Genomic DNA, 26,036 nt, shown 5'->3' with positions numbered 1-26,036 from the left:
GTACCACTTCATAGATGTTTTGAACCCACACTGTCTAGATAGATTCCGATGCACTATTCTTGCTACTCCATTGTGTCATTTCTTGTGCACTGTTGCCGCTATCTTCCCATTTAACAATTTTATATTCCTAGAAAATTTGAGGGAGATTCCGAAAAATTCTAGAGACGTTTTATTGCATCGTTGTCACAATATAATTTGTAAAGACCTTTTAACGTCCCAGCAACGTTGTAGGAAATCCATTGCTGGATCATCCAGCAAATTATCTTGTTGAACATTCCCACCATAGTGGAAGAATGTTACATAATATTCCACAAACACTCCTTCCATGATGTTGCTTCAAAGATATTAGCTAACATTTCAAGAACTTTACATGCAGAAGATAAGTGGGATGTAAATGTGGAGACACTTAAACATTCTGATTATGTTTCACAGAATTCTCCTCTAGTGAATTAAGTACAACATTACTATAATGTCCCGAGCATAACCTTTCTACAACACTTCTTCCTCAAGCTGTACTGTTAGTAAATGCACAAATGGTAGCATGATATAACGACAAGAATAATAATATAGAGAGCAGTTAAAACACGTGTATAGCTATAAAAATCCTTTGTGATTTATAACAAAAGCACTAATGAAACCTAGTCATTAATGGAGTTTCAATAAAGTTTACCTTCGTTGTAACCTAGTTTTCAATGAATTGCTAAAATTGAAATTTGTAATGACCTTTATTTTTCTTTATATATATCGTTTAAAATTAACATAATTTGTCCTAAATTATTTTGCTTAAATATGTATTTGTAATAAAACATAAATAAAACTTTTAATTTGCTTGATTTCATCCAATTTAAAATAATCTTTCATTATCAAAGGGCGACAACTTCAAAAAAGGTCCTATGTTTCTGGCAAAAGTAGTAAAACTAAAGTTAACTTATTTTCTTAAAGATTTGTTGCCAGTGTATTTATTAAGCTATCGAGAGCAGTTCTAAAAGAGCCAGCTAACTAGCAAAATTAAAAGGTTACAATAGAAATGCTATTAAACTACATTAATGGGAAAAGATCGTCAGAAAAATGTTATATTATTCATTTGAGGGTAGAAATTATGTTGCACGATAATGTTCTCTTTACATTGCAAATCACTGTTATTTGGTACATCCATGTAGCAGTGACTTAGATTTTCAAACAGATTCTCAAACAGGTAACAGATTTTTAAACATTAAAAATAACTTTGCTGTAACATTACTGTGACATTCAGTTAAAGGTGAAAATGATGTCGCACCTCATGTTCCCTTTACATTGGATTGTAAGTCAATGTTATATGGATGTTTACACTCCAACATTCCAAAGTAAATTTCCTGTAACTTTGCCTAGACATTAATTTGAGGGTAGAAATGATGCTGCACGATAATGTTCCAGTTACATTGCATGTCAATGTTATATGCACATTTATGCTCAAAAATTCCAAAGTAACCTTCATGGAATAATGCTCGAACATTCAATAACAACGTTCTTTAAAATTTTTCTGCGAGGTTGTTTTAACAAAATTCAATAGTAATAATCAGATAACATTTATGGAACATTATGAAAACGTTTTCTTAGAATGTTATTTTACGCTCATTGTTACAGAACATCTCAGTACTATTGTTGTATGTTTGGTTACTTTATAAAAAGATGGAAAAAAGTTTCTTCCTTCTTTCCGCATAGTCTACACAATGCTGTGTCTTTCTGCTTTCAATACGTTTCCTTCTCCATCGATTTGGTAGAATAATAATTATATATAATAATAATATTTGGAGAATAATAATAATAATTATTATTATCATTATTTTATTATTATGATTTGTGAATAATAGTTTTGGAACATTTACTGTTGTGCAATCAATTACTGTACTTAAAAATTTCTTGAACCAATGTAATACTATATAATACTTTGTAATACATGTTATAATGTAATGTAATACAACGTAATACTGTTTAGTACTTAAAAATATCTTGAACCAGCATGTTTGTTCTTTACAAATATGGAAGTCTGGCACTTTTCAATTTAGTTTGAGTGTATAAATAGTCTAAGTTTTATCATTTCTACAAATATCATTTAGTCATAAATTATTATGTAGGAGCTATTGGAAAATAATAGCAAAAATATTGAGTTGATATGACATGGAACACCTACAAGCTATGAGTCAATCAATTGAGGGTGGAGACAACTAATTGAATTTTTAAAGCTCATCTGTCATGTTTTCTTTAAAATGATATTAATATTTAGCTATAACATATATTTGGGAGAGTCTTTAATATAATCATTCAAATAATTGTTTTGATGTTAGAGTGTTTGCATGTACTTTGGCTATGACATTTGGCGTACCTTTAAAACATATTATAACCTCACTGTAAGAAGTCGTTCGATGATATCTATATACTTAAACAATAACTGCCATGTACAACTTCTATCGTATATACTAGATAAATCAGACACGCTGATTCCGATTTTGCACTCAAAATAAAGATTGATCCACTAACTTTCAAAGTAATAAAGGCTTTTTTACAGCGTTTTAATATCGGTTTCGAAAACAACACAATCGGGACAACAAGCTCCACCCATAAATATGTGACACATGCTAGCTTTTTAGGAACGGAAGTTAGGGATGTTTAGTCCGATTTAGAATGATATAGAAGGTTATCTTAAAACCCATTATTATCTAATTTCAGCTTTCAAAATAATCTCAGTCTTTTCTGAAAGGTAGATAAGCTATTTAACACTGCATATTTAAAAATGAGCTCAAAAAGTGCGATAAAAATGCTAGCTTGTGATAAAATCGAGCTTTTTTGAGCTCATGTTTCTCGGCATTCAGCCTATTAAACATCCTGTAACAAGCTACGAGCAATTATAAATAGTTCATCTACCTTTCATAGAAGACTGAGAAGATTTTGAATGCCGAATTTAAATAGTAATGGGTTTTAAGACACCCATCTCTATCATTCTAAATCGGACTAAACATCCCTAACCTCCGTTCCTAAAAAGCTAGCGTACGTCCCATATTTATGGGCTTAGCTTGTTGTGCTGATTGTGTTGTTTTCGAGACCGATATTGAAACGCTGTAAAAAGCCTTCATGACTTTGAAAGTTAGTGGATCAATCTTTATTTTGAGTACAAAATCGGAATCAGCGTGTGTGATTTACCTAGGAGATACGATAAAAGATGTATGTGTCAGTGATGGTTTAATAATAATCGCATTCACATTGCCAACCAGATGTAGAAACTGCTGAGTCAGCAATCCATCATCAATCTATTCTTGTTATTCTACAATAGTTCCTGCTGCCCCTACGAGACTGTCTGTGGACAATAGGACAAGTACAACTGTACGATTGATATGGACTCCCCCTGTCCTGACAGATGCTGACAGCCAAATCACAAACTACCTGGTGATTAATTTACGATAAAAGCCTTTATTGCTATTTTACACAGTTGTGCTTACAAATGTCTGCTTAATAGAATAAATAATATGCAACAGCGTTATAAAGATACCAACTGTTTTTATATTTCTCATAACAACTTCAAATATCTTTTTTGTTAACTGGAGGAGCATCGACAAAGAACTATAATACATGTTTGCATATTGAGACAAATTGTTCCAAAATTTCTTTTAAAGTTTTTGCTAATATTTATTTTTATATAATTTTGTTCACAACAATATTTTAAAAACTTAATATCTTCTAATTGTTTTTTGCACAAAAGGTTGTTATCATACACTTTATTAGCCTCTTGCTAGATTGAATGGTAAAAACTAATAACAAAACCATGTCATGTTTTCAATATTGATGAGTTGGATATTACAACTTATTAACTCTATCTATATTATTGATCAGTGTACCAAATGATTAGCAAAATTGATAACAAATAGAAAGTGATAAAGAGCAAACCACCCATGTGCAGTTGAAGCGCTTGAAGTATCCGACATGATGTTTGTGATAATATTGATAATTAATGCCTTGAAACTATATGAGCAAGTCAATGATGTTTAATTTTACATTTTAATTAAAATGTTTTAATTTTAAAACATTTTACATATTTTATTTAAAATTGTTTTAAATGCAGTATTTTAAGTTTATTCTGTTCAGATAATACACCAAGTATGATGATGGGCAAAAGAGTTTGGACACGATTGTTCACTAGACTAATTCAGACCAAATTTGTTATCTCAACATATTTGTTGTCTCTCATTCGGATACTATGGATACTTATATATCAATGAAATGCTTAGACTCTAAAGAATCCAAATCACCTAGTTTCACAAAAAAATTTGTACCTGCTTAGGGATTTTAGAGAGCTTAAGGAGAATATTTTTTTGTAACTCACATTTCTAGAGGATTGCCAAGTCACTTGCTGGAGGAATGGTTCATTTCGGAGACTCCCTTTCTTAATTTCAATGAACTTAATTTTTTTTTATTTTACCCATGGAATACCGTTTATGATTGTTGCACAACTTGACTACTCGAGTCTGTCAGTTGTGTATAAATTGGCTGTAAACATACAGTTAATAGAAATAAATGTTGTTCGCAACGGAAACACTTCAAAAAGTTCATGATAGAAAAAAATAACTCAAACAGAGCTGTGCGTTTGAGTATAACTGTATAACCCATGTTGACAACCTTACAGCTATATTTTACTCACTTTGGTTATCAATAATGTTTCTTGTTATACTTGTCTAGCTCTGCTTTTGATACATATCCATAATTAATATACGCGCAATGTATGTCTGGTACCTTACATGCACTCACATTATATTGTAGATACCATGTCAGGTCATAAATGATACATACTATCATTCAGCTGGAGTAGATGCTGGACCAGATGCAAGAACAAATAAATCATCAGTAATCCTTAGTTCGCTGTCCCCTCAAGTACAATACCGATGTTATGTACAGGCATACACATTACAAGGGTATGGAGAGCGGTCTAGTCCTATCATCTTTTGGACTAAACCAGAGAGTAAGTCTCTAGTTGTGAAATATAAGACTGGCATTTGTAGAGTAACTAAAGGTTTATCCATCATTCTGACTTGTTCAGTCTTGCGTGACTTTTTCAGGCATTACGTGGAGCTACTTAAAATGGCCAACAGTTAGTGACAGGTCGGTGACTCTAACCTTACCACCAGTTACTTACCCCTCCTCACTGTCAGGATATGAGAGTATACTAATAGTTGTTCAGTTGTCCTCTACCTTCAGTAGTAAACTTACCAGCACTGACATAGAGACCAGTGATGACTCATACATCACAGCTGAGCTCCCTGTTAGTAGACTCTCTCATAAGTTCACAGTTGGAGACAGTATTACATATGGTGGATACATGAACAGACCACTATACATGGGAAGCTATACGTTCTATATTGGACTAAAACCAGTAACTGAGGAGGTGGTTGATTTTATTTCACCTTCCAAGTGGCAGGTCACTATAGGTTAGTTTATATGGAGTACCTTCATTGATCCATGTAATATTTGCCATTTACTAATTATTCATTGATAAGAATGCATCTTTACTATAAGAGCCATTTCCATCCATCCGTCGGTCTGAAACATCTGAGGGCGTTAGGAAGAAAGACTTCACCGTACAGAAATCAAACCCGGGCATTTGTATTTGAAGTTAAGCTCACTACCATCTGTGTGACTCGATCACCTATTCAAGTATAAGAATAATTGTGGTGATAGTATTACTTATTATACGTGACGAATGGGACTGCCAGCATGATAGTATTGAGTAATTCAGCTTTTCTACATGCAAATAGATAACATGGCATATGTGAATACATTCTATAAGGTAATTTACTCACGCAATAATTTATGAAGTACTTAGTATACAAGCATTCTGATATACAGTGGACCCCTTCATACGACATTAATTCATTAAGACGAATATGTCATATAGAGAAGTATAGAAACCCATAGCAATTATCTAATGCAAATACCCCTGGTGAAAAAACATCAACATTTTATATACATACTGTACATATTAAAAATTAGTAACAGAACGGTGTATTAACCTTACACAGAGAGAAATTTTGATTGAATTTTAAATCATTAATAAATCTAAATTCAGGGTGACAAAACTGTACTCAAAATTGATTTAATTTGCATTTAATAATGATTTACCTATGCCAACGCATACTGTGGCTATTAAATCATATTATGATTGATAGCTGAGCTTTTGTACAGCTTTGCTAGTGCCTTTTCAATCATATAATGATTGATGGTTGAGCTCTTGTACAGGTATGCTAGTGCTGTTCAATCATATAATGATTGAAAGTTGAGCTTTTGTACAGGTATGCTAGTGCCTGATCAATCATATAATGATTGAAAGTTGAGCTTTTGTACAGCTCTGCTAGTGCCTTTTCAATCATTTTATGATTGATAGTCGAACTTTTGTACAGGTATGCTAGTGCTTTTTTCAATCCTATTATGATTGATTGTTGAGCTGTGGTACAGGTATAATAGGGCTTTTTCAATCATATTATGATTGATAGTCGAGTTGTTGTACAGGGATGCTTTTTGTGGAAATAACCAAAACTAAATCATTCTGTGATTCAGTGCTGTGCTGCTATGGATGCTCCCTGTTTACTCATGGTACTGTCATTTTTAAATCACAATAAAATTGTAACTTTATACCAGGAGAAGACATTTACACACTTGAGTGAACTGATTACTATGAACTTCTTATTTTTATTTTCATGAAATACTGAGGTTAAATATATGTATAAGCAAAATATATTATGATAACTTTAAAGCTATAATATGAATAAAAAGGTTAAAAATGAACTGTTTTGCAATGAAGTATTTACATGTAAATGTTTACAAATAATTATAAAAGAGAAAATATTTTAATTGAGTACTAGCGATACCAGCCGAGATACCATCAGTTGGAGTTCTAGAGAAGCTGTTTTTTGACTATCCCCATCATTTGAAGAAGTCTCATCCGCAATGCAGAGGTTGTTGTCATCAATGATGAGAGCAGCCGTAACAGACGTTCCACCAGAACCCCAACTGATGAATGGGCTTGGATGTGGTACCTCTGGTTAACCACAAACAAACACTTAACATAGGCCAGACATGCATCTACCTCAGTTGCCATCAGGAACACTGCTCCCGTTGGCAAAACCAGGTAGATGCATTCCTGTTCATTTTTCAATACAATGGCTCCTCTGCTGGTTTCATTTAAGGTACTTTGCGAAAGTCTCTCCATAAACAGGCTGGTGGCTGTCGACTTGCCCCTCAAAACACATTGCTTTTCATCATCAAGCTTGTCACCTATAAAACCACAAAGGTAAATTGGTAATAATTGGTACAAAGGTAAAAATCATAGAGGTAATAACACAGTTCATAACTAATAGCTCATGATGTAAATGTGCTAAAACTAGCAATATAGTGATGTGGGTAGGTAGGATTAATGATTAGGAGTTACCTTACTCTGTGTTAAGGATTGAGTGATAATTATAATACAATTCATAACTAAGAGCTCTGGCTACAACTAGTAATACAGTTATTTGGGTAGGTAGGGTAAATGATTAGGAGTTATTTAGCTCTGCGTCAATGATTAGGAGCTATCTAACTCTGTGTTAAGGTCTGGGTGATGATAATAATACAAGTCATAACTAATAGCTCTGGCTACAACTAGTAATATAGTTATGTGGGTAGGTAGGGTAGATGTTTAGGAGTTATCTAACTTTGCGTTAATGATTCTGAGTTATCTAACTCAATGGGGAATATTGATTTACTCAACATACTCTTACAATTTGAATTAATGTTTTTCAACTTACTCGTTTTAACTCCTTCTGTTTCCTAATAAGGAGAGTTTGAGTTCTTGAGATCATGTTAGGCTGAAGGTTGGCCAGCTGGTGTTCCATCAGTTCTATAAAAATATCTTCATCGACGCCTTGGTCTAAAATTGATAGAAAAATTTAAATGATATATTCTGGTTGAATATGTGAGCAATTTCTTCATAGTTGTTCTGTTGTTTCTGTGAGGTTAAATATTCTATTATATGTTTTAAACAACAGACAATATACATTAAATTATAAAAGATTTGAGATTGTGAATATAGTCTTAAAAATCCCAATACAGCCACCATTACTCTTGCTCCAAGGGGTGTGCGTGTGTTCTATGATTTTTTGTGATATCCAATGATGTAGTTCTCAGGAATTTTACATTGCTTAGTGACAGAAACATTAGTATGACATTTATGATAAATATTTGGCTAAATATTGCCATGTTGTATGTTATACAAACTCACCATGGCAGGCTTTCACAATTGATTATCCAAATGACTGCAGAAAGTGTGATGGCACAGATGGCACAAGCTCTTCATGGTTACTTGCTTCAATATTGTCTATGTCGTCACTACGATATATTTTGTAATTATCTGAATAGTTGTCTATTGTGTTGTGTATCCTACTAGGTGATCGCTTTAACAGTATCAAGTGCAAAATGACCATTGCCAGCTTTAATTCTACAAGGATGATTTGAAAATGCCTCCCTTGTTTTCATTGGTCAATGCGATGAATAGGCTGCCCAGCGCCTGAGCCGCTTATCATCATCATAGATATTGGGTATTTATAGCTTTAAAGCAAGGCATGGCCAATTTGTTGTACATGTATTGAGCAAAAATACTGTGAATAATAGTTAACCGTGGAATGCAATGATTTTAGTTTGTATTTTTAAGCTAGGAATACAGAGAATTTAAAAAACCCCAAGATGTCAACATAAGTAAAAAAATACATAATGAATATGAGTTAGTGTGGATAGGCTCTCTTGGAGAGGGAAAGAGCCATGCCTCTACCCCACCACGCAATATGTGTAGTGTAGCTACTTGAGTTGACTTTAAAACAAATAGCTTATCTTATACTGAATATTGTATTATGGATACATTAATCATTTCAGTTGGGTTGAGTATCAGATAGATGTTGCAACAGTGGCGAAGATGTGCGGTGTTAGGAATGCATTACTATCAGGGTTTTTCCTTATTACCACGTAAATCAAATTTTGTGTATATACTGTATAGCACCAATAAACAGCGAAATCGACATCTATATGATACTGTGAATAAATGTCAGCTCATGGCAAACCATTGCCACCCCCTTGGCTCATATATAACCACCTTAACTCCATGTTTTAAGCAACACTTACAAAAGTCAAATAAACATACAGATTACAGATCTTCTGAGCACTACAAATGACGATGCAACTTAATAGGAGAAATCAATTTTCACTCAGTAAAATGAAATACACTAAAGGTTTCTATGTATCAGATTAAGTGAAAACAATTGCCAGATCATTGCTCCCAACCAAATGTTTCGCTGGTAATAAGTGTATTTTATCGATATCAGGTAAGGCAAAACATCCTAAATAAGTGTAATGTAGTAATTTAATCTAGTATTTCATCCTTTTAGCTCTAGTAGAAAGCTTACAGATGGCTCAACTAATACTATACTATTTACTTATATTCGACTCCACAAACTACATTTTGTTTGTTGAATTAGGAAAGTGGAATTAGGAGATTTGAGTCATACAATGGCCATCGAATGGGTTGTTTGAAGCCATCATTCAAATAGTAAGGTGATGAAAATTTGTCAATAGTACAGCCTCAAGCTTAGATTGCAGCAGTTTGGATACATTAGCTACATGCTACAATTAGAGGATTTCAGAGTCATGTTTATCCTTGAATTTTAACAAGATGGTAAGTTTTCTTAGCTATTGTATCTCTGGTGAAATACAGTCATACTAGTGACAAACATCAATTGGCCATTAATTATATCCATGAAGCATTGGTTAAACAACTGTGACTGCATTGCACAATAATTTTGTATGATTAGCTGAAACTTTATTTTTGTTTTCATTGATAATGGGAGAATGGCTTCAGTTGCCTCAAAACCTGACATACAATAAGCTCTACCAAAAACCACTTTTTTCAAAAGGCCACCATAATTGAAGTGCCAAGCCATATAGAAATTTACATTTAAATCATACTCATTTCAAGGCATCATGAGTTTCGCGGTCGGTCAAGGGGTGGTTTCAACTACCTGTTTCTACTGCAAAAGCACATTACAGAATACTAGTATTAAGGCTGCTTGGTATCATAGTGTACAGTGCTCAGCAAAACATCCTGATAGCTAAAAGAACAAAGTGACCAACAATAATAACTAAATGCTTGTCTATAAAAATGTTCTTCTCAGCTGTGGTTGTAATATTACCAGGTCGCTCTAGTTGTTGCGCTGGCCCATACTGAAAGCAAGCACTCCCAATAACTCACAGCGTCATTGTTTCATATACAACATAAATCCCATCATTGAATTAAGTTATGTAACTTATAGCATCTGTTAATAATAAGACAAGGTATAACCACGCTATAAATAAGCAATCATATAGTATTAGATAATTGTAGTAGAAGATTGTGGAAGATAGCATTTTATGCACAATCCAACAGAGGTTTTAGGCATTGGCTAGTAGATAGTATTGGGCTCGCTGAATTAGGAAGGCTGTAGCATAACAGCCAATGAGTTTACCATCTAGCATGTATATAAAAATATATCAACTGCAACTAACCTGAGACAGGCTGAGCTTAGGCTACAATAAAACTAAATAATAAATATAACAATAAAACCAATAATATTAGATAGAGGGTTTTTACCATTGATATCAATTATATCTAAAACTGTCTACAAAAACAATGTTTGACTGATTGCCCCGTTTTCAACATTCTTTTATTGTAGCTCATTCCAATTTTCTGCAAGTGTGAAAAGGTGTGATACTATAATTTTACTTGGTTTTACATGTACAACTATTTAGTCAAGAGATTCACAACACAATTCTATGTTAATCAAGAAGAATATATACAAAGCTCTAATTATTAATATGTACACAACTTAGTCATGCTTGTGAAATTTCAATTGCTTCAAAATGAATTTTTGCAATATCAAAGAAGTCTAATATTAATAATTATACTGTTGACATTCCAGAGTAGACCAATAATATGCAATAAGGCAATTTTTCATTTATTCCAGATTTGAAACTCAACAACATTCTGATCATAGCTATTTCCTTACTACAACAGTCCAAGGTTTAATAGAAAATTTAAAACAACTATTGCAAGTTGATCATGTCAGTCCTTGGCCAGCTATTTCATTGGATTCATTAGATAGAGAGCATGCCTAAAGAGCTTTCATTGCTTCTGCATAAGCTCGTTAATAAACAGCTTTGTAAATGACAGCTCAATTTTGTGTTGCTGGTAGAACGTGAGATATGACTTGCTGCCGATGATATGGTGGTCTGGATTTATTAATGAGATCTCAGTCTTGGCCTTTATATTACTAGACTTTTGACATCCAAGCTAAACATATTATGATGAGATAAGTTGCTAGAGGAAATTTCGTATTTTACCATTTTACATTTTTTAGACAAAAGGTTAATGCAATTACCGAATTCTCAATAATTTACTCTGTTGTGTAGTCTTATTCCAGCATTTCATTACCCCAGCGATCAGACCAAAGCAGTCTTGGGCCAAAAACGGTGTTTGGCTACACACCATTTCTGCAAAGTTGTGCAAAGGAACCTTAGTTCAGTGAACTCAACAATGCCATGTTGAAAACCTTTCTTGAGAGAATATCTAGCTAGGTTTGAACAAACTGACGAATGAATATATTTATAATTCTCCAAATGTATAAATTGTTCATATGAATCAATCAAGGGGGCAGTGCCCAGATCTCAGCAAGGAAGGATGTCCAGTACTTTTTATTTATTGACTGTTAGTTTCCACTACCAAGTTCAAATCCAACGCTTCTGTCTAGTTCCAATTAGGGAACAGATAATTTCATGAACTAACCCCAGCTTGATGCGGTTCAAAATACAATGCATTACATTTCTTAGCTCAGTTCACTAAACTGCCATGCAGTTTAGTCTATACTGCGGTTTCTGCCATGGCAGTACCATTTTTTGAAACTCAAATCCTGGAATTCAGGTCATTTTTGCTTGACTTCAATCCTTGGGCTGGGGAAAGGGTGTCATTTATCGTTTTAATGTCGTTTATCAGTTGCGTGGAGAAACGAACTTTATGTCGCTTTCGGTAGACGTTTATAAAGCTGTCGTCTAGTAGCGTTAAACAAAGGATGTGAATGCTAGTAAGTTTTAAATATCATCAACAAGATATTAGTCGATGAATTACAATATGAAACGATTATCTGAGAGACGTTGCTTTGTGCTAAAAGCTAAAAAAATCGTGCCTTTTTGGAAAAGAATAAAAATTGAAAAACCTAGTCAACATAGGCTCGAATTTCAAAATGGTAAAATAAAAGTTTTTGATCCTGCGATCGTTAGTGATTTTTTGTCAGATCAGAATAAAAAATAATTCAGATGATAGAAATGATGTAAACTTTTTGAACTTTTATTATACTTGGAATATACAGAGAAAAACAATTGTTATGGTAGCTCACACGGCAACTTTATAGCGTTGGACTCTAGCAAATTGAATGCTTGTAAGCATTTCATACAGAGACAATTGAACATGGTTGTATTTGTTATGTGTAACATATGTATTTAATATGTGTAACCAGATTAAAGTGGGAACAACTCTTGGTCTAAACTGCTGTGGATTGTGGAATCAATATTAAATGGCAACTGTCTGAAATTTGATTTATTTCAACAATGATTTAAAACAGATTCATGAGAAAGTATGTGATTGAATTTTGATCGTCCTGGCTGTCAACAATTAATTAGCGATCATTATTAAATCAATCTTCAGTGTCATATGATTGATTTTTTCATTTTGCTTCACTGATTTAAGAATGATCAGTTGTGATTGAAGTTTGAGTTGTCAGCTGAATGTAGGATAGACTCACTATTTACTCCAGCTTTTGATTAATTTGCCATTAATTATCATTATCAAATCATTTTTCAATCAGTATGGGTATGTGTTATGGGTAACAGTGATTTTTAGATCATTATCAACATAATATTAAATCTTAAGCCTGGCTAAATCAAATTACAATCATTTTTTTCTCTCTGTGTAGTAGCTATAGTTATTTACAGTAACTTTAGTGTATTTAGTGGTTATGATCTGCTTATGATTATGATTCTTACCGCTACCTTTAACATCGTTATTAATTTTAGGACTTGTGGATAATGAATTAAAGTTGTATAGTTTTACAGTGCACCCTCGAGATACGATGTTAATCCGTTCCAAGGTTGGCATCGTATAGTGAAAAAATCGTATGTAGGGGTATAGAAGCCATTGTAATTACACAATGCAAAGAAAAATGGTGAAAATCGTCCAAAATTTTATAAAAATGTTGTACATATTAAAAATTAGTAACAAAATAATATGTTAATTTTAGTAGCTATAGTTACCTACAGTAGCTGCATTGTATTAAGTGCGCCTAGTGATTATAATCTGCAAAACTGTAAATGCAATATCATGTGTGTTCGAAATGCAGTATGCACGGTAACGAGTTCTTACTATCAAGACGTACGTACAACATAAGCTTTTAATTCACTTCAAATATGTTTATCTTACTAAACACACATTCAAAGCTAATTAAAGCTGAGTTTCAGTATGTATTTTTAACTATTTCATTAAATTTTAACTTTTCATCACTAAAATCTTTTCGCTTCCCAGCTTTTACTATAGCCTTTAGCGAGTCTGGTTAAAACCTTTTTAAACCTAACTTGACCGTAAAAGCCATGCGTTGCAATTCTCAAAAGCGGCATCTCGTACACTTGACCAAATAATGGTAATCAAAAAATGAAATTTTATTTACTATACAGTAGTGTTCGCGCATACCTTTGGAGTAACGTGACTTGAGCTGTTGATCTAGTTTATTATTTTTGGGTCGTGAAAAGCAGAAATTGCCAGGAAGACACAACTTTGCTGCTGGTACAGAGAGTGCTCGAAGAAAATAAACTAACTTAGTGCGGATTATTACTTATTGAGGATGACGCTTGCTCGTGCACTGTAAATGCTGGTGCAGTGCAGAAAATTGCTAGCTAGCTAAAATTTGTAAAATGATTCAGAGAATGTTGTACAGTAGTTTGTCTTGAATGAAACGTCCACAAAAATCAATGTGCCCATACATACAGAGGTTTGTACGTATTTATACCCTAAACGGCATGGTTTTAGCATCTTCTAGAAAGTAATATGGATGCGTCAACTATCTTTAGTAGCCAGTTATATATGAGTTACATACATACGATGATTTGTATTTACATAGTAAAAAACAGGCCCATCTGCAAAGACATGGTTAAACAAGAAAATAAAACATGAATTCAAAAATAAATAAATAAAACATAAAATGGATTGAATAAAGCACGAAAAAAAATGCCAAACAAAGAAGATATATAATTATATTCATTGTACAGTAATGTTTTTATGTACCAGTTCGCATCGGTAAATTAACACTTCACACTTTTCTGTCCATGTAGGTTTTTATGTCTCTTCTCTCGTGTGTTGCTTTCAACTCCTTCAAGTCGTCAGTCGTAAGCTCCTCCTTGTGCTTGCTTGCTTTAACGAATTTCTTATTTTTAATAATTGCAATTGTTGACTGGTTGCGAACATATTCCTTGGCAATATTAACAATACAGGCGTCTTCTTCCTATTTTTATTTATGACCTCCAACTCTTTTGTCATGGAAATCATTTTTCCTTTGTCTTGTAGAGGGATTATAGCGCTAAAAATGGATACTCGCTCTCGATTATGTACTTTTCACAAAATTTCCCACGTGGATCTCTGACCTGAGAGAAGTCAGTCATCTTGTCTCTTCCAAACGTTGTGAAATGTTTTCGGCAAACCACATTTCGGTGTCTTTGTTATTTCGACCTGCGTTATGAGCACACCGACTGCCAAATTTTAACTCGGGCGAAACTTTTCTCAAATTCGTATGGTGAAATAAAATTTGTATAGCAAGGTGAAGATCTCGCGATGTTCAACTTCGTAAGGTGAAAAAATCGTATATCAGGGTAATCGTATCTCGAAAGTGCACTGTATAGTTATATTTGTATAATGACTTAAAGTTTATAATATATATTATATTAAGCGCTAAAATGTACAATAAATTTTCACTTTCACTTTTCAATAATTTTCGTTTCACCCAATATCAAGCACTTACGAAGTACAAAGAATGCTGAACTGAGAGAGCGAGCATCATATCTCTTTCAGGCAATGTGGGAGGGATTTCAGCAAATAGCATATTTGAGTTTTCGTTATTCCAATGTATTCAGTACACCGACCACTAAATTTGAAATTCGAGAGACATTGTTGTTGTCATATAGCGAAAAATGTGCTTTAAGGAGATGAGAAAACGTCGTGTTCCACATTGTAAGGTGAAAACATCGTCAAACCGGAACGCCGTAACCTGGGGTTGTACACTACATCAGGTTTTTGTAATATATGTTTTTATACAATATAGAGTTATTATAAGAATAATTTTCGCATTGTATAACTTCAAGTAAACCCTTACAGAATTGGTTTTTGCAGCAGCTGCGATCATTATAGACCATCTTATATGACTGTCAAAACTTTGTTGAAGTTAACAACATACTAGTAATGAACCCTTATTTAGGTCATTGTTAAAGTTGTTTATACAGGTATATGAGAATCATTCTTTTTTCCCACTCATGATACTCTATCTTAGTTCCTGGTCCTCCTACGGGACTGTCTGTACAAGCTCGAGACAGTATCTCAGTCAGACTGACTTGGATTCCTCCAATATGGACAGACCCTACTAATCCCATTACAGGATATGAGGTGATTAACTTTATTTGTATAAGAAACGCTATTACATTATTTCATTTAAAAAATGTTCCTTCTATGATCATGTGCCTGTGATTATTTGAAGTTTATATCAAAGCTGCAAAAACTCATTTGTTGCTAATGCTCTGTTTATAAAAGGCCTAAATTTCTAATGAGTCAGTTCAAAAGAATCTATTCTGAATATATGTAATCCATTTTGACTGTGCTGTGTATTTGTTTGTTGCTCTTTTGACATTCCTCAGTAGATTTCCGTGCTGCTGTAGGGTGTCACAAAATTGCAGGCTCGAAGTAAAATCTTTATTTTTTAAAATAGGGAAAAGCTTTTTTTCACTTTATAAAAAACATGATGTTGTTAACCAGTTAATTTTTCGGTGCAGCTATATTATCATTAGACCTGTAGTGTCCCCCGTAGTTTACCATTGAATACATCAAATTAATTAGAAGTTTGACAAGCCATACACCTGAAACATGCCAAATGAAGTAAGCATCGATTATTAGTCAAGGGAACAGGTGAGGAAATCTCGAGAACGCTTACTTCATGAGGCTTTTGGTTCTCACAAGTTGTTATGACCCGAAGATCTCTCAAACATAAAATAAGTTTTTAGCTTTTGTATTTTATTTTTTATGGAAATGTGAGCAGCACATAAAATTTGGAGTTCATGTCTATGATCAGAGTCATACAATCTTTTAAGCTCACTAATTGAAAAGTCTAAATGTGAAAATAAATAATTTAGCATGATTATGGTTGTTATTTTGTATGATAATGGTCTTTTGATTGTGTTTCATCAATTATTGCATGAGATTATGCCTTGATAGTTGTGTTTAGCAGTAGTGAAGCTGAAAGCTTATTTTTAGTCAGTATGAAGTCAAAAATTTTATTTATACCCTTTTGTGGCAGTGCAGGAACAAGGCACAGTCAAACTTCTTCTGTTTTCAAAAAATTGTGGAAGCGATAATTTAGCAAGTTTTTACAACACTGTTAAAAGCTTTATCCATACGTTGTATTTCATAATTGGGAGACTACTATGTAGTGATGTTTTCTTTTTCTTTTTTTACAACCCATTTACTGTGAAACCTCTATTTCAAAGCCATGGCGCTCAACCTTTCCTCTATAGTGGCATTTAATTAGAGGTGGCGCTCAATTAAATAAAGGTGACCTTCAAATAGAGGTTTTATGGTAAATGCACTCTTTGTTACATGATTGTGTGAGTGTATTTCTAGTTTACTTTCCTACACCCAGAGCCTATCTGCTACAAATTGTACACCCATAATGTACACATTAGCCAAGTCTTATGATTTACCTTTACAATCTTTATTACAGATATCATGCACTGTCACGAACAGTACATACAATTCATCTGCTAAACCTGGATACTTTCGATCAAGCCAACCTCCAACAACCCTCACACCACTCTCCTATCAAGTTCAGTATAAGTGTTATGTAAAAGTATCATCACCGGGTGGTTCAAACAGATGGTCTAATCCTCTTGCTTTTTGGACCAAACCAGCTGGTAATTTACTCACACTTCATCTACAGCTTCTAATCTAACTTTTTGTTGAAGCTTTTGTAGGTCACAAACTACTAATATCAATATTGGTGTGTGATGGTAACTTTTGTCTAGCGTGGTACTGCCTCTACATGTAATCATACTATGCATGTAATTCCCCAATGTATGTACTACTTATACTCTGCATATTCCATAGCTAAAATACTGTTCTCTCTCCTCTTTCTCTCCTCTCTCTCTCTCCTCTCTCTCTCCTATCTCTCCTCTCTTTCCTCTCTCTCCTCTTTCTTTCTCGCTCTCCTCTCTCTCTCACTCTCCTCCTTCTCTCTCTCTCTCTTCTCTCTCTCCTCTCCTTTCTTCTCTTTCTCCTCTCCTCTCTATGGCTCTCCTCTCCTCTCTTTCGCTATCCTCTCTTTCGCTCTCCTTTCCTCTCTTTCGCTCTCCTCTCTCTCACTCTCCTCTCTTTCGCTCTCCTCTCTCTCGCTCTCCTCTCTCTCGCTCTCCTCTCTCTCGCTCTCCTCTCTCTCGCTCTCCTCTCGCTCTCCTCTCTCTCGCTCTCCTCTCTCTCGCTCTTCTCTCCTCTCTCTCGCTCTCCTCTCTCTCGCTCTCCTCTCTCTCGCTCTCCTCTCTCTCGCTCTCCTCTCTCTCGCTCTCCTCTCTCTCGCTCTCCTCTCTCTCGCTCTCCTCTCTCTCGCTCTCCTCTCTCTCGCTCTCCTCTCTCTCGCTCTCCTCTCTCTCGCTCTCCTCTCTCTCGCTCTCCTCTCTCTCGCTCTCCTCTCTCTCGCTCTCCTCTCTCTCGCTCTCCTCTCTCTCGCTCTCCTCTCTCTCGCTCTCCTCTCTCTCGCTCTCCTCTCTCTCGCTCTCCTCTCTCTCGCTCTCCTCTCTCTCGCTCTCCTCTCTCTCGCTCTCCTCTCTCTCGCTCTCCTCTCTCTCGCTCTCCTCTCTCTCGCTCTCCTCTCTCTCGCTCTCCTCTCTCTCGCTCTCTTCTCTCTCGCTCTCCTCTCTCTCGCTCTCCTCTCTCTCGCTCTCCTCTCTCTCTCCTCTCTCTCTCCTCTCTCTTGCTCTTCTCTCCTCTCTCTCGCTCTTCTCTCCTCTCTCTCGCTCTCCTCTCCTTTCTCTCGCTCTCCTCTCCTTTCTCTCGCTCTCCTCTTTCTCTCTCTCTTTCTCGCTCTCTTTTCTCTCTCGCTCTCCTCTCTCTCTAAGATCACTGCAACAAATTTATTTCATTAATTACTTTGCTTTGTGAAGACTCATTGCTACCTGATGCAGCTATACAGTTAGAATATAATAAGGTTTATAACCAGTAAGATTTAGCTGCTGACTTGGTGGATGCTGAAAAAAACAAGAGAATATTCTTGCAGTACATCGTATAAAGTATAATGAAATTGTTTCGCAATTCACCTGATGAGGGACTTAAGATGGCAACAAGCAGCACTTTTCAAATTTGTAAATATAACTTCTTCCTTGGTTTTTCTTTTATTTACTTTTCTAGTTAATTAATCACCTTTTTATTCTAGAATTTAAGTGGAGCTTTTCTAATGAGAACTCCAAAGTTAGTGAGAGGCTAGTAACTCTAACCTTACCAACACCTCTTCAACGCTACTCACTAGCAGGATATGAGAGTTTGTTAATAGCTGCTCAGAGGTCTTCTAGCATCAGTAGTAAACTTACCAGCTCTGACATTGGGACCCGCGATGACTCATACATCACAGCTGAGCTTCCTGTTAGTGAACTCTCTGATAAGTTCACAGTTGGAGACAGCCTTACATATGGTGGATATGTGAACAGACCTCTACACATGGGCAACTACACATTCTACATTGGACTGAAACCATTTACTGAGGAGGTGTTTGATTTTACTTCATCTCTCAAATGGCAGGTAGAGATAGGTTAGTATGCATATAGGATATTGTCATTGCTATGACTAGTTCTGGTTCTATTATAAACTTACACTTTTCATGATAATTGTTGTCATTAATTATAACCCAGCTTGTACACATTCTTGTGGATAACATAAGTTAGGTAAACACATTTAGTCATAGTAATATTTAAATCAGTCTATACACAGACTTTTCAGCATATGAATTTGTATATATTCATTACTTACAAAGAAACATTTATCTGTTTACTAAATATTGTTTAGAACCCAATGGTCGATCACATAAACCAAATTTATGAACCTAATTACTTTCACTACTGATTATTGTTAAACAGGTTCAGATACGGAGTACTCGCTGCTGCCATTACAAACAATCTTATTGCAATGTTGTTATTGTTGAAAACTAATAACTGTGCAGTTTTTAAAGCTGTAGCAGCTATGTCTAGGTATTTATATTGCAATTTAATATAATATTGTTTGACATGCTTGTGTATGGAAAGTTGTGCACATCTAACATTGTTTCAATTTGTTCTAGTTGAAGGTTGACTTGCAATAAAATTCACATTACAGTTATTTGGTATCAAAAGATTCACCATGTCTTACTCTGTTGTGTTGTAGGTGCTAAACATGTGGAAATGTGATTACAAGCTCTTAAAAGCTAAAGCTAAAAAACGAACAGTTAATCGCAGCCACACGAGACCGCCGTAGTTTGGATTCTCTTTCCAAAACGGCTCAAATGTGACGTAGTTGTGAGAGATGGTTTCTGTTTACACTTTCATGCAACCTTATTCGTCGAAATATTTTTACAAAGATACTTCACGCATTCAATAAAACCATGTCTATTGTTCTTACGCGTCTGTTTTATCATCATTGTAATGCTGTCACTTTTAGCCGTGATATCTTATAACTTACCGTAAAAATTAATTTAATTTTTTAACCTCACCTCGAAGGAGTACATATCATTGTCTGATAATCATGACAAGCCTATTGGTCACCTGTAATAATCGAAAAGTGCTGCAAAAATTATTTGCGAAGTATTGGGTCACATGATCAGATTACGACTTGCCGATTAGACCAAACCGAAACAAAACTGTAAAATAGCGAGCATCCATATTTGATACGGGGTCTTCAGTAAAACCCGAAGTGTTTGTCATAAACTAGTGCTACGATAAGTTATATATGGAGCTTTTTATTGGCCTTTCAATTCACGTGAGAACATATGTGACAAGACAATAACCAAATTTCATGGCTACGTCATCGAAATAAATAGATTCCAATATACGACGGCTTTTCGTTTTTGAGCTTTTAAGAGCTTGTAATCACATTTCCACATATTTGGCACTTACAACACAACAGAGTAATACATGGTGAATATTTTGATACCAAATAGCTGTAATGTGAATTTTGTTGCAAGTCAACCTTTAAGTAATTATCTTTTCTTTGTAACCAAAAAGTATGATGCTATGGGTAATATATCTTTACTGCATTGATTTCTTTTTAGGCATTTAACAATTTTTGAACAAGCCTATAAGTAATACAAAAAAGTAAAACAAAAGCTTTTCTAGTTTGAACCAATTTAGTAAAATACAAAAGCTGATTTTTTCCACTTTTAACGGCATTTATTTTGGTCTATTACCCCATGTACAATTACAAAAGTTAGTCAAGGGAAATTGAGTGATATTTGAGTTTTATTTAATTTTAAAGGAAGAATATTACGGGCATCTTATATTATTTTTAACACTTAAACACACATAATACAAAGTAGCCATTTTGTGAAACCTTTACTGTACCCATAGCTTTTATATATGTTCCTACATTGTTTATGGACTCTTCAGTGGATGATTGTCAGGTTTTCCTAGTCAGATAATTAGGCGTTCTTGTTTCTTTTCATGTTTTTATATCCCGGTGCTATAGCTCTATATTTTAATGCATATTTAATGTTTTGTTTCAAGTTGAACATAAAATATTACGATAGAAATTGTGAAGAAAATTTTGATCTATTATAGATGGGCAGTAGGTTCTTGCTCAATAAAATTACTCATTGTTAAGAGACTTTCAGTTGTGTTTTGATAGTCAACAAACTGAATGACTGCTACTGCCCTTTCAATTCATAAGCTTTTGTAGTTAATGGATGACAAATACTCTACCCTACGTATATTTGATTCATTGACATGAGTGGTTCTCATTAGACTGATTAAAATTTCCATTATGATTCATTTTATCTAAACTCGGCTTCATTTGAGATTCGTTTAAAGATACTCACGGATTAATCGTAACTAAAAAGTGACTTTCACATCAATGTGGAATGGTTAGGATTGATAAAATGCTCTATGGATGTCAAAGCTGTTTATTTTTGCATAATAATAGCAGTTGTTTTAAATGTTCCAACATTTTGCTAAATTCTGTATGTGAAATTAATAAGGCGGCTAAATCGTTGGCCAGTATGGTGCTTGAATCCATGCCATTCAGATTAATAGACTAATGCTCTAACCAACTGAGCTAATAGACCACGTTATAAAATCTTCTGAATCCTTAGAATAATTGTGCCAATCAGGGTTTTTCCAGCTGGGGCAAAGGGGCAGACCATCCCGACCATTTTTGACCTGTCCTTGCTGGTTGCTTTTGAGACAAATGATGAGGGTTTTTGATTGGAGGAGCTAAAATAAAACTATTTAAATAAATTTATTCAGAGTTCATAAGCTTCCGCGCTGCTGCTGTAAGTTTCAGTTTCACTGTTTTACCCACTTCACATTTTTTGGGGTTTCTAATTTCATCTTCATTGTCTTCTAACGTAAAATCTTTTCCATTGCTGAACTAGTTTGTATCAGTATCAAAATTGTATTTGTAGCAAAGCTAGTATTTAATATGGCCTTGTCGATTGGTTTCACAGAAACTAAGGCGATGTGTTATAAATGGGCACTTCATGCGCATGCAAGTAACTTGCTGTAATGACAACTTGTAAACTATCTAAAGGTTTATATATTCTCGAATTTTTTGGAATTGTCTTGAAGGCGCGAGAGGACAACGCCAAAATTCTGCCCCGGCCTAAACTTTCCTCCTCTAGATCATAATTTTCCGTTGAAAACCGTGGTGCCAATTTATATTTGGTAGGCTTTGTGACAGATGAAGCAAATTGAAGAATAGACAGACAGACAATAGCAAATAAAAATGTAGATATGTGAGTGACAGCTGATCAATGTCAGCACTAGAAGGTTAAAATTGTGACTGTTTTGCCTCTTTTCCCCGATGTAGTTAGTATGATAAGGTTGACAACTGTTTACTTGTATGTTGTGGAAAGTATTCTCAGCTCTTCATAAAGATTTGTTTGAAGCAAAACTATATTCTTTAAAAGTAATGTCAGTTTCTGACAATTATATGAATAAGACCAAATTTATGAATCATGTTAACAGTTGAGCATTTATTAATAGCGAAGCTAGAACGATTGTAGCATTTTTTTTAAATTGTTCAAGTTCCAAATTAAAAATAATTTCAGTATAGTTTAAACTTGCTTTAAAACTTAATAAATAAGCACTGCACTGATCATCTTATCATTCTACTATAGTTCCTGCTGGGCCTACAGAACTGTCTGTGCACACTAGGAATAGCACAGCAGCACAATTAACATGGACAGCTCCGACTTGGACAGATGTTGATCATCCAATCATAAATTATCAGGTAATAACCTCATTAATAAATTGTCTTCATTGATATCTTTCTTTGATTGTTTCTACAAATGTAACCAATATTATTCATGGAGATATACTTTGTAGAAGTTGTCTTTTCTTGCATTTCCGTAGACCATTATTCACGGAGGAACACATTGGCAAATAAATTAATCCATGAATCCAGCAAGCAATAGAGTGCAAAATCTTCACATGCGGATAGCACGTTTTCAACTTTTTATATGACATTTTTATTCTATATGTAAACATATCTGCAAATCAAAACATATACATACCGAAATGATGTCTGTAGTAAATCAGAATCATCATTGTCATACATTCCATATTATCATATCATTTTCAAAATACCAACAACTCTAACTATTAATGGATTTTAATGATTCGCAGTATTGTCTACCCTCAAATTTGCAAATTTTTAAATTCATCGAATAATATTATCCCGTAGGGTATTTCAATGTTTAAAAAATGTGTACATTGGCAAAATATTTTCTGTCAACTGTTGCTGTCAGAAGAATTTATTAGCTCAAATATATAATATAAGCACAATCATAACTTGAGGTTTTTGTTTCAGCTGCTTGAAAATATAGCTACTAGTAAATGTCACATGTTTTTATATTATGGAACAAATTCTCACATTTTACATTTAACAACTCGAAAAATGACAAATAATCTATATATAAATCTCAAAGTTTGCGTGAGTGTGACTCAGTTTGTCCAGCTATAACTATAAAAATCTTGGTATGAAGAATCCGTAGCGCAAAAGATTTGGTCTTGGAACCTCTCGTTCCCTAGACGATACGCTAATCCCGTGAGCTATGCAAGATTCATGGATTCCTTGAGTTATATATGTCGCTATGTCGATGTGAAATATCATTTTATGCTTGCTCTCACGGCTCTTATTAGTAAGTTTAGTAATAGGTTACCAACTTACTCAAATTAGCCATTGGCAATGTGCTAGGATAATGACAAGTGGCAGGCAACTACATTACTTGTCACTGTTTATAAGCTGGTTTTTAATACTCTTGCAACACTGGGCATTCCGCTAGTTTTATATACAAAGGAGTTTGCTAGCTCTCAAGTTTCGTATTGTATTAGTTTTAAAACAGACTCACATATTTGTAGTCATTCACATGATATTCTGAATGGTAAGATGTTATAGAAAGCTGGATCAACAAATTTTCCTCCATATTTTCTATGATCTTTGGTATAATAAACATAATTAAATAAAGACTATTTATAGACAAGTAATTTAAGTGAGAGTTCCTTTTTCGACTGGGTCAACCATATGCAATGACATTTGTTAAACGTATTGTGCATACTTTTTTATTAACATCCATGTGATTATAATCTATCATAAGCTTAATAAATTGATCTAGCCTTTTTAGTGATGGCCTTGACCTTTTTATCTTGTAGGTATTTCCCATTATGATTCTGGTCTACATATTTATTTACTTTTTTATGTTTCATTTTTCATTATTGTTGTGTACCAATAGTTAGTTCATTCTTATTGCTGTATATATACACAACTAATGTATACATAGCCTATGTGTTACATTATATATGTATTCACATTGTGTTGCAGGTAAAATGTGACATTCTCAACAACACATACCATCCTTCAGAGACAAGATATCATCTTCCTTTTATTAAAACAATTCTACTCTCAATAACTCTCACATCACTCAACCCTCAAGTACAGTACAGATGCTATGTATGGGCTGTTTTATCACAGGGATATGGAAAATCATCCATACCTATCACCTTCTGGACTAAACCAGCAGGTAAGCTTGTAGTTAGCTGTGTCAGTTATGCATCTGCTGATAAGATATATTAGCTTCTTCGGTGCTATAGTTTCTAGTCTAAAGATTCTTAGAGACTGATAGAGCAAAATTTAAATTAGGAAATGCTATTTTTAAGTAATCACGGTTTTTGTTTTAGAAGTTGAGTGGAGTTTCTCCCAAGAGCAGGTAGTTAATGAAAAGCTAGTAACTTTACCTCTACCAAAGGTTACTTACCCTGACTCACTATCAGGATATGAGAGTTTGTTAATAGCTGCTCAGATGTCCTCTAGCATCAGTAGTAAACTTACTAGCACTGACATAGAGACCCACGATGACTCTTACATCACAGCAGAGCTTCCTGTTAGTAGTCTCTCTAATAAGTTCACAGTTGGAGACAATAATACATATGGTGGATACGTGAACAGACCACTCCACATGGGCAACTACACATTCTATATTGGACTAAAGCCAGTTACTGAGAAGGTGGTTGATTTTTCTTCAATTTCCGACTGGCAGGTAGAGATAGGTTAGTATGCATACAGTTTCATATACATATACATGTAGCTTACTATTTCTTTAAGTAGCATTGTTTCACCTATTTGCCAGCAGCTATAGATATATGTGTCAATGTCAAATTAAAATTTTTTATAGAAATCCTAGTTTTAGAAAATTCAGTTATTGTGCAAATGATGAATTGGTTCCAAAACAAAGTTCCGGGAAAGTTTATCAGGTAGCGAATTGTTTTTAATCAGCTCAGAAATATATAAATAAATATATTTTTAGAAAAGTAGTAAATGCCTTTCTGTTGAAAATGATATACATGTATGTATATTCTAACATATTCACATACTATGTAGCAACTATATTTCTTGCTAGTTTTTGTTGTATTTTTGTCATTAGGGAACCCGATTGTTTTTATTCAGCAGGCAAAGATTTAAAATACAATAAAGGAAACTGCTGGTCTCCTTTGCTCTTCACAAGACAGTCAAGCAACAACTCCGACTGTTAAACTCCTATGAAATACATATTGATATAAATAATATACATCAGTATACATGTAAGATTGGCAATAAACCATATGCAAACATGCGGAGAGTGTGCGCATACAACTCCGCCTTAGCAATCGTTTTGCGCTCCTTTTATATCTTTTCTTTCTTTTTAGGCTCCGCCCCTTTTCTTTTGCTCTGCTTTCGGTTTTCTATTACGGTCTTGTCAGTCATATCGGTGACCGAGCCTTTTCCTGCGGCCGGAAGGCCCGGTTCTGTGATCGTGGTGGTCAGAAGGTTGATCGCTACGGCTCTGGTCACAGGGCTCTGCCATAACAATGCTACGGGAAGAATTTTAAACATTCCACTAGCAAACGCCTTATAAAACTTATTTGTACACTTGCGAGGACTGTCATTCTTG

General features: G+C 34.4%; 1 protein-coding gene across 1 annotated transcript in view; it reads left to right on the top strand.

Annotated features, from left to right (window-relative positions):
- The first annotated feature begins 1,315 nt into the window (after positions 1-1,315).
- LOC137390009 (receptor-type tyrosine-protein phosphatase delta-like) overlaps positions 1,316-26,036 on the top strand; it is a 39,050-nt gene continuing 14,329 nt past the window's right edge. The window contains exons 1-10 of the mRNA XM_068076234.1: positions 1,316-1,343; positions 3,308-3,420; positions 4,789-4,987; positions 5,085-5,453; positions 15,663-15,775; positions 17,103-17,292; positions 18,804-19,175; positions 22,728-22,840; positions 24,431-24,629; positions 24,787-25,155. Coding sequence (XP_067932335.1) covers positions 1,316-1,343; positions 3,308-3,420; positions 4,789-4,987; positions 5,085-5,453; positions 15,663-15,775; positions 17,103-17,292; positions 18,804-19,175; positions 22,728-22,840; positions 24,431-24,629; positions 24,787-25,155 — 2,065 coding nt within the window. The remainder of the gene's footprint in view (positions 1,344-3,307; positions 3,421-4,788; positions 4,988-5,084; positions 5,454-15,662; positions 15,776-17,102; positions 17,293-18,803; positions 19,176-22,727; positions 22,841-24,430; positions 24,630-24,786; positions 25,156-26,036) is intronic.

This window comes from Watersipora subatra, chromosome 1 (assembly GCF_963576615.1).
Source record: "Watersipora subatra chromosome 1, tzWatSuba1.1, whole genome shotgun sequence".
Taxonomy (NCBI): domain Eukaryota; kingdom Metazoa; phylum Bryozoa; class Gymnolaemata; order Cheilostomatida; family Watersiporidae; genus Watersipora; species Watersipora subatra.
This window is presented reverse-complemented; position numbering and strand designations above follow the sequence as displayed.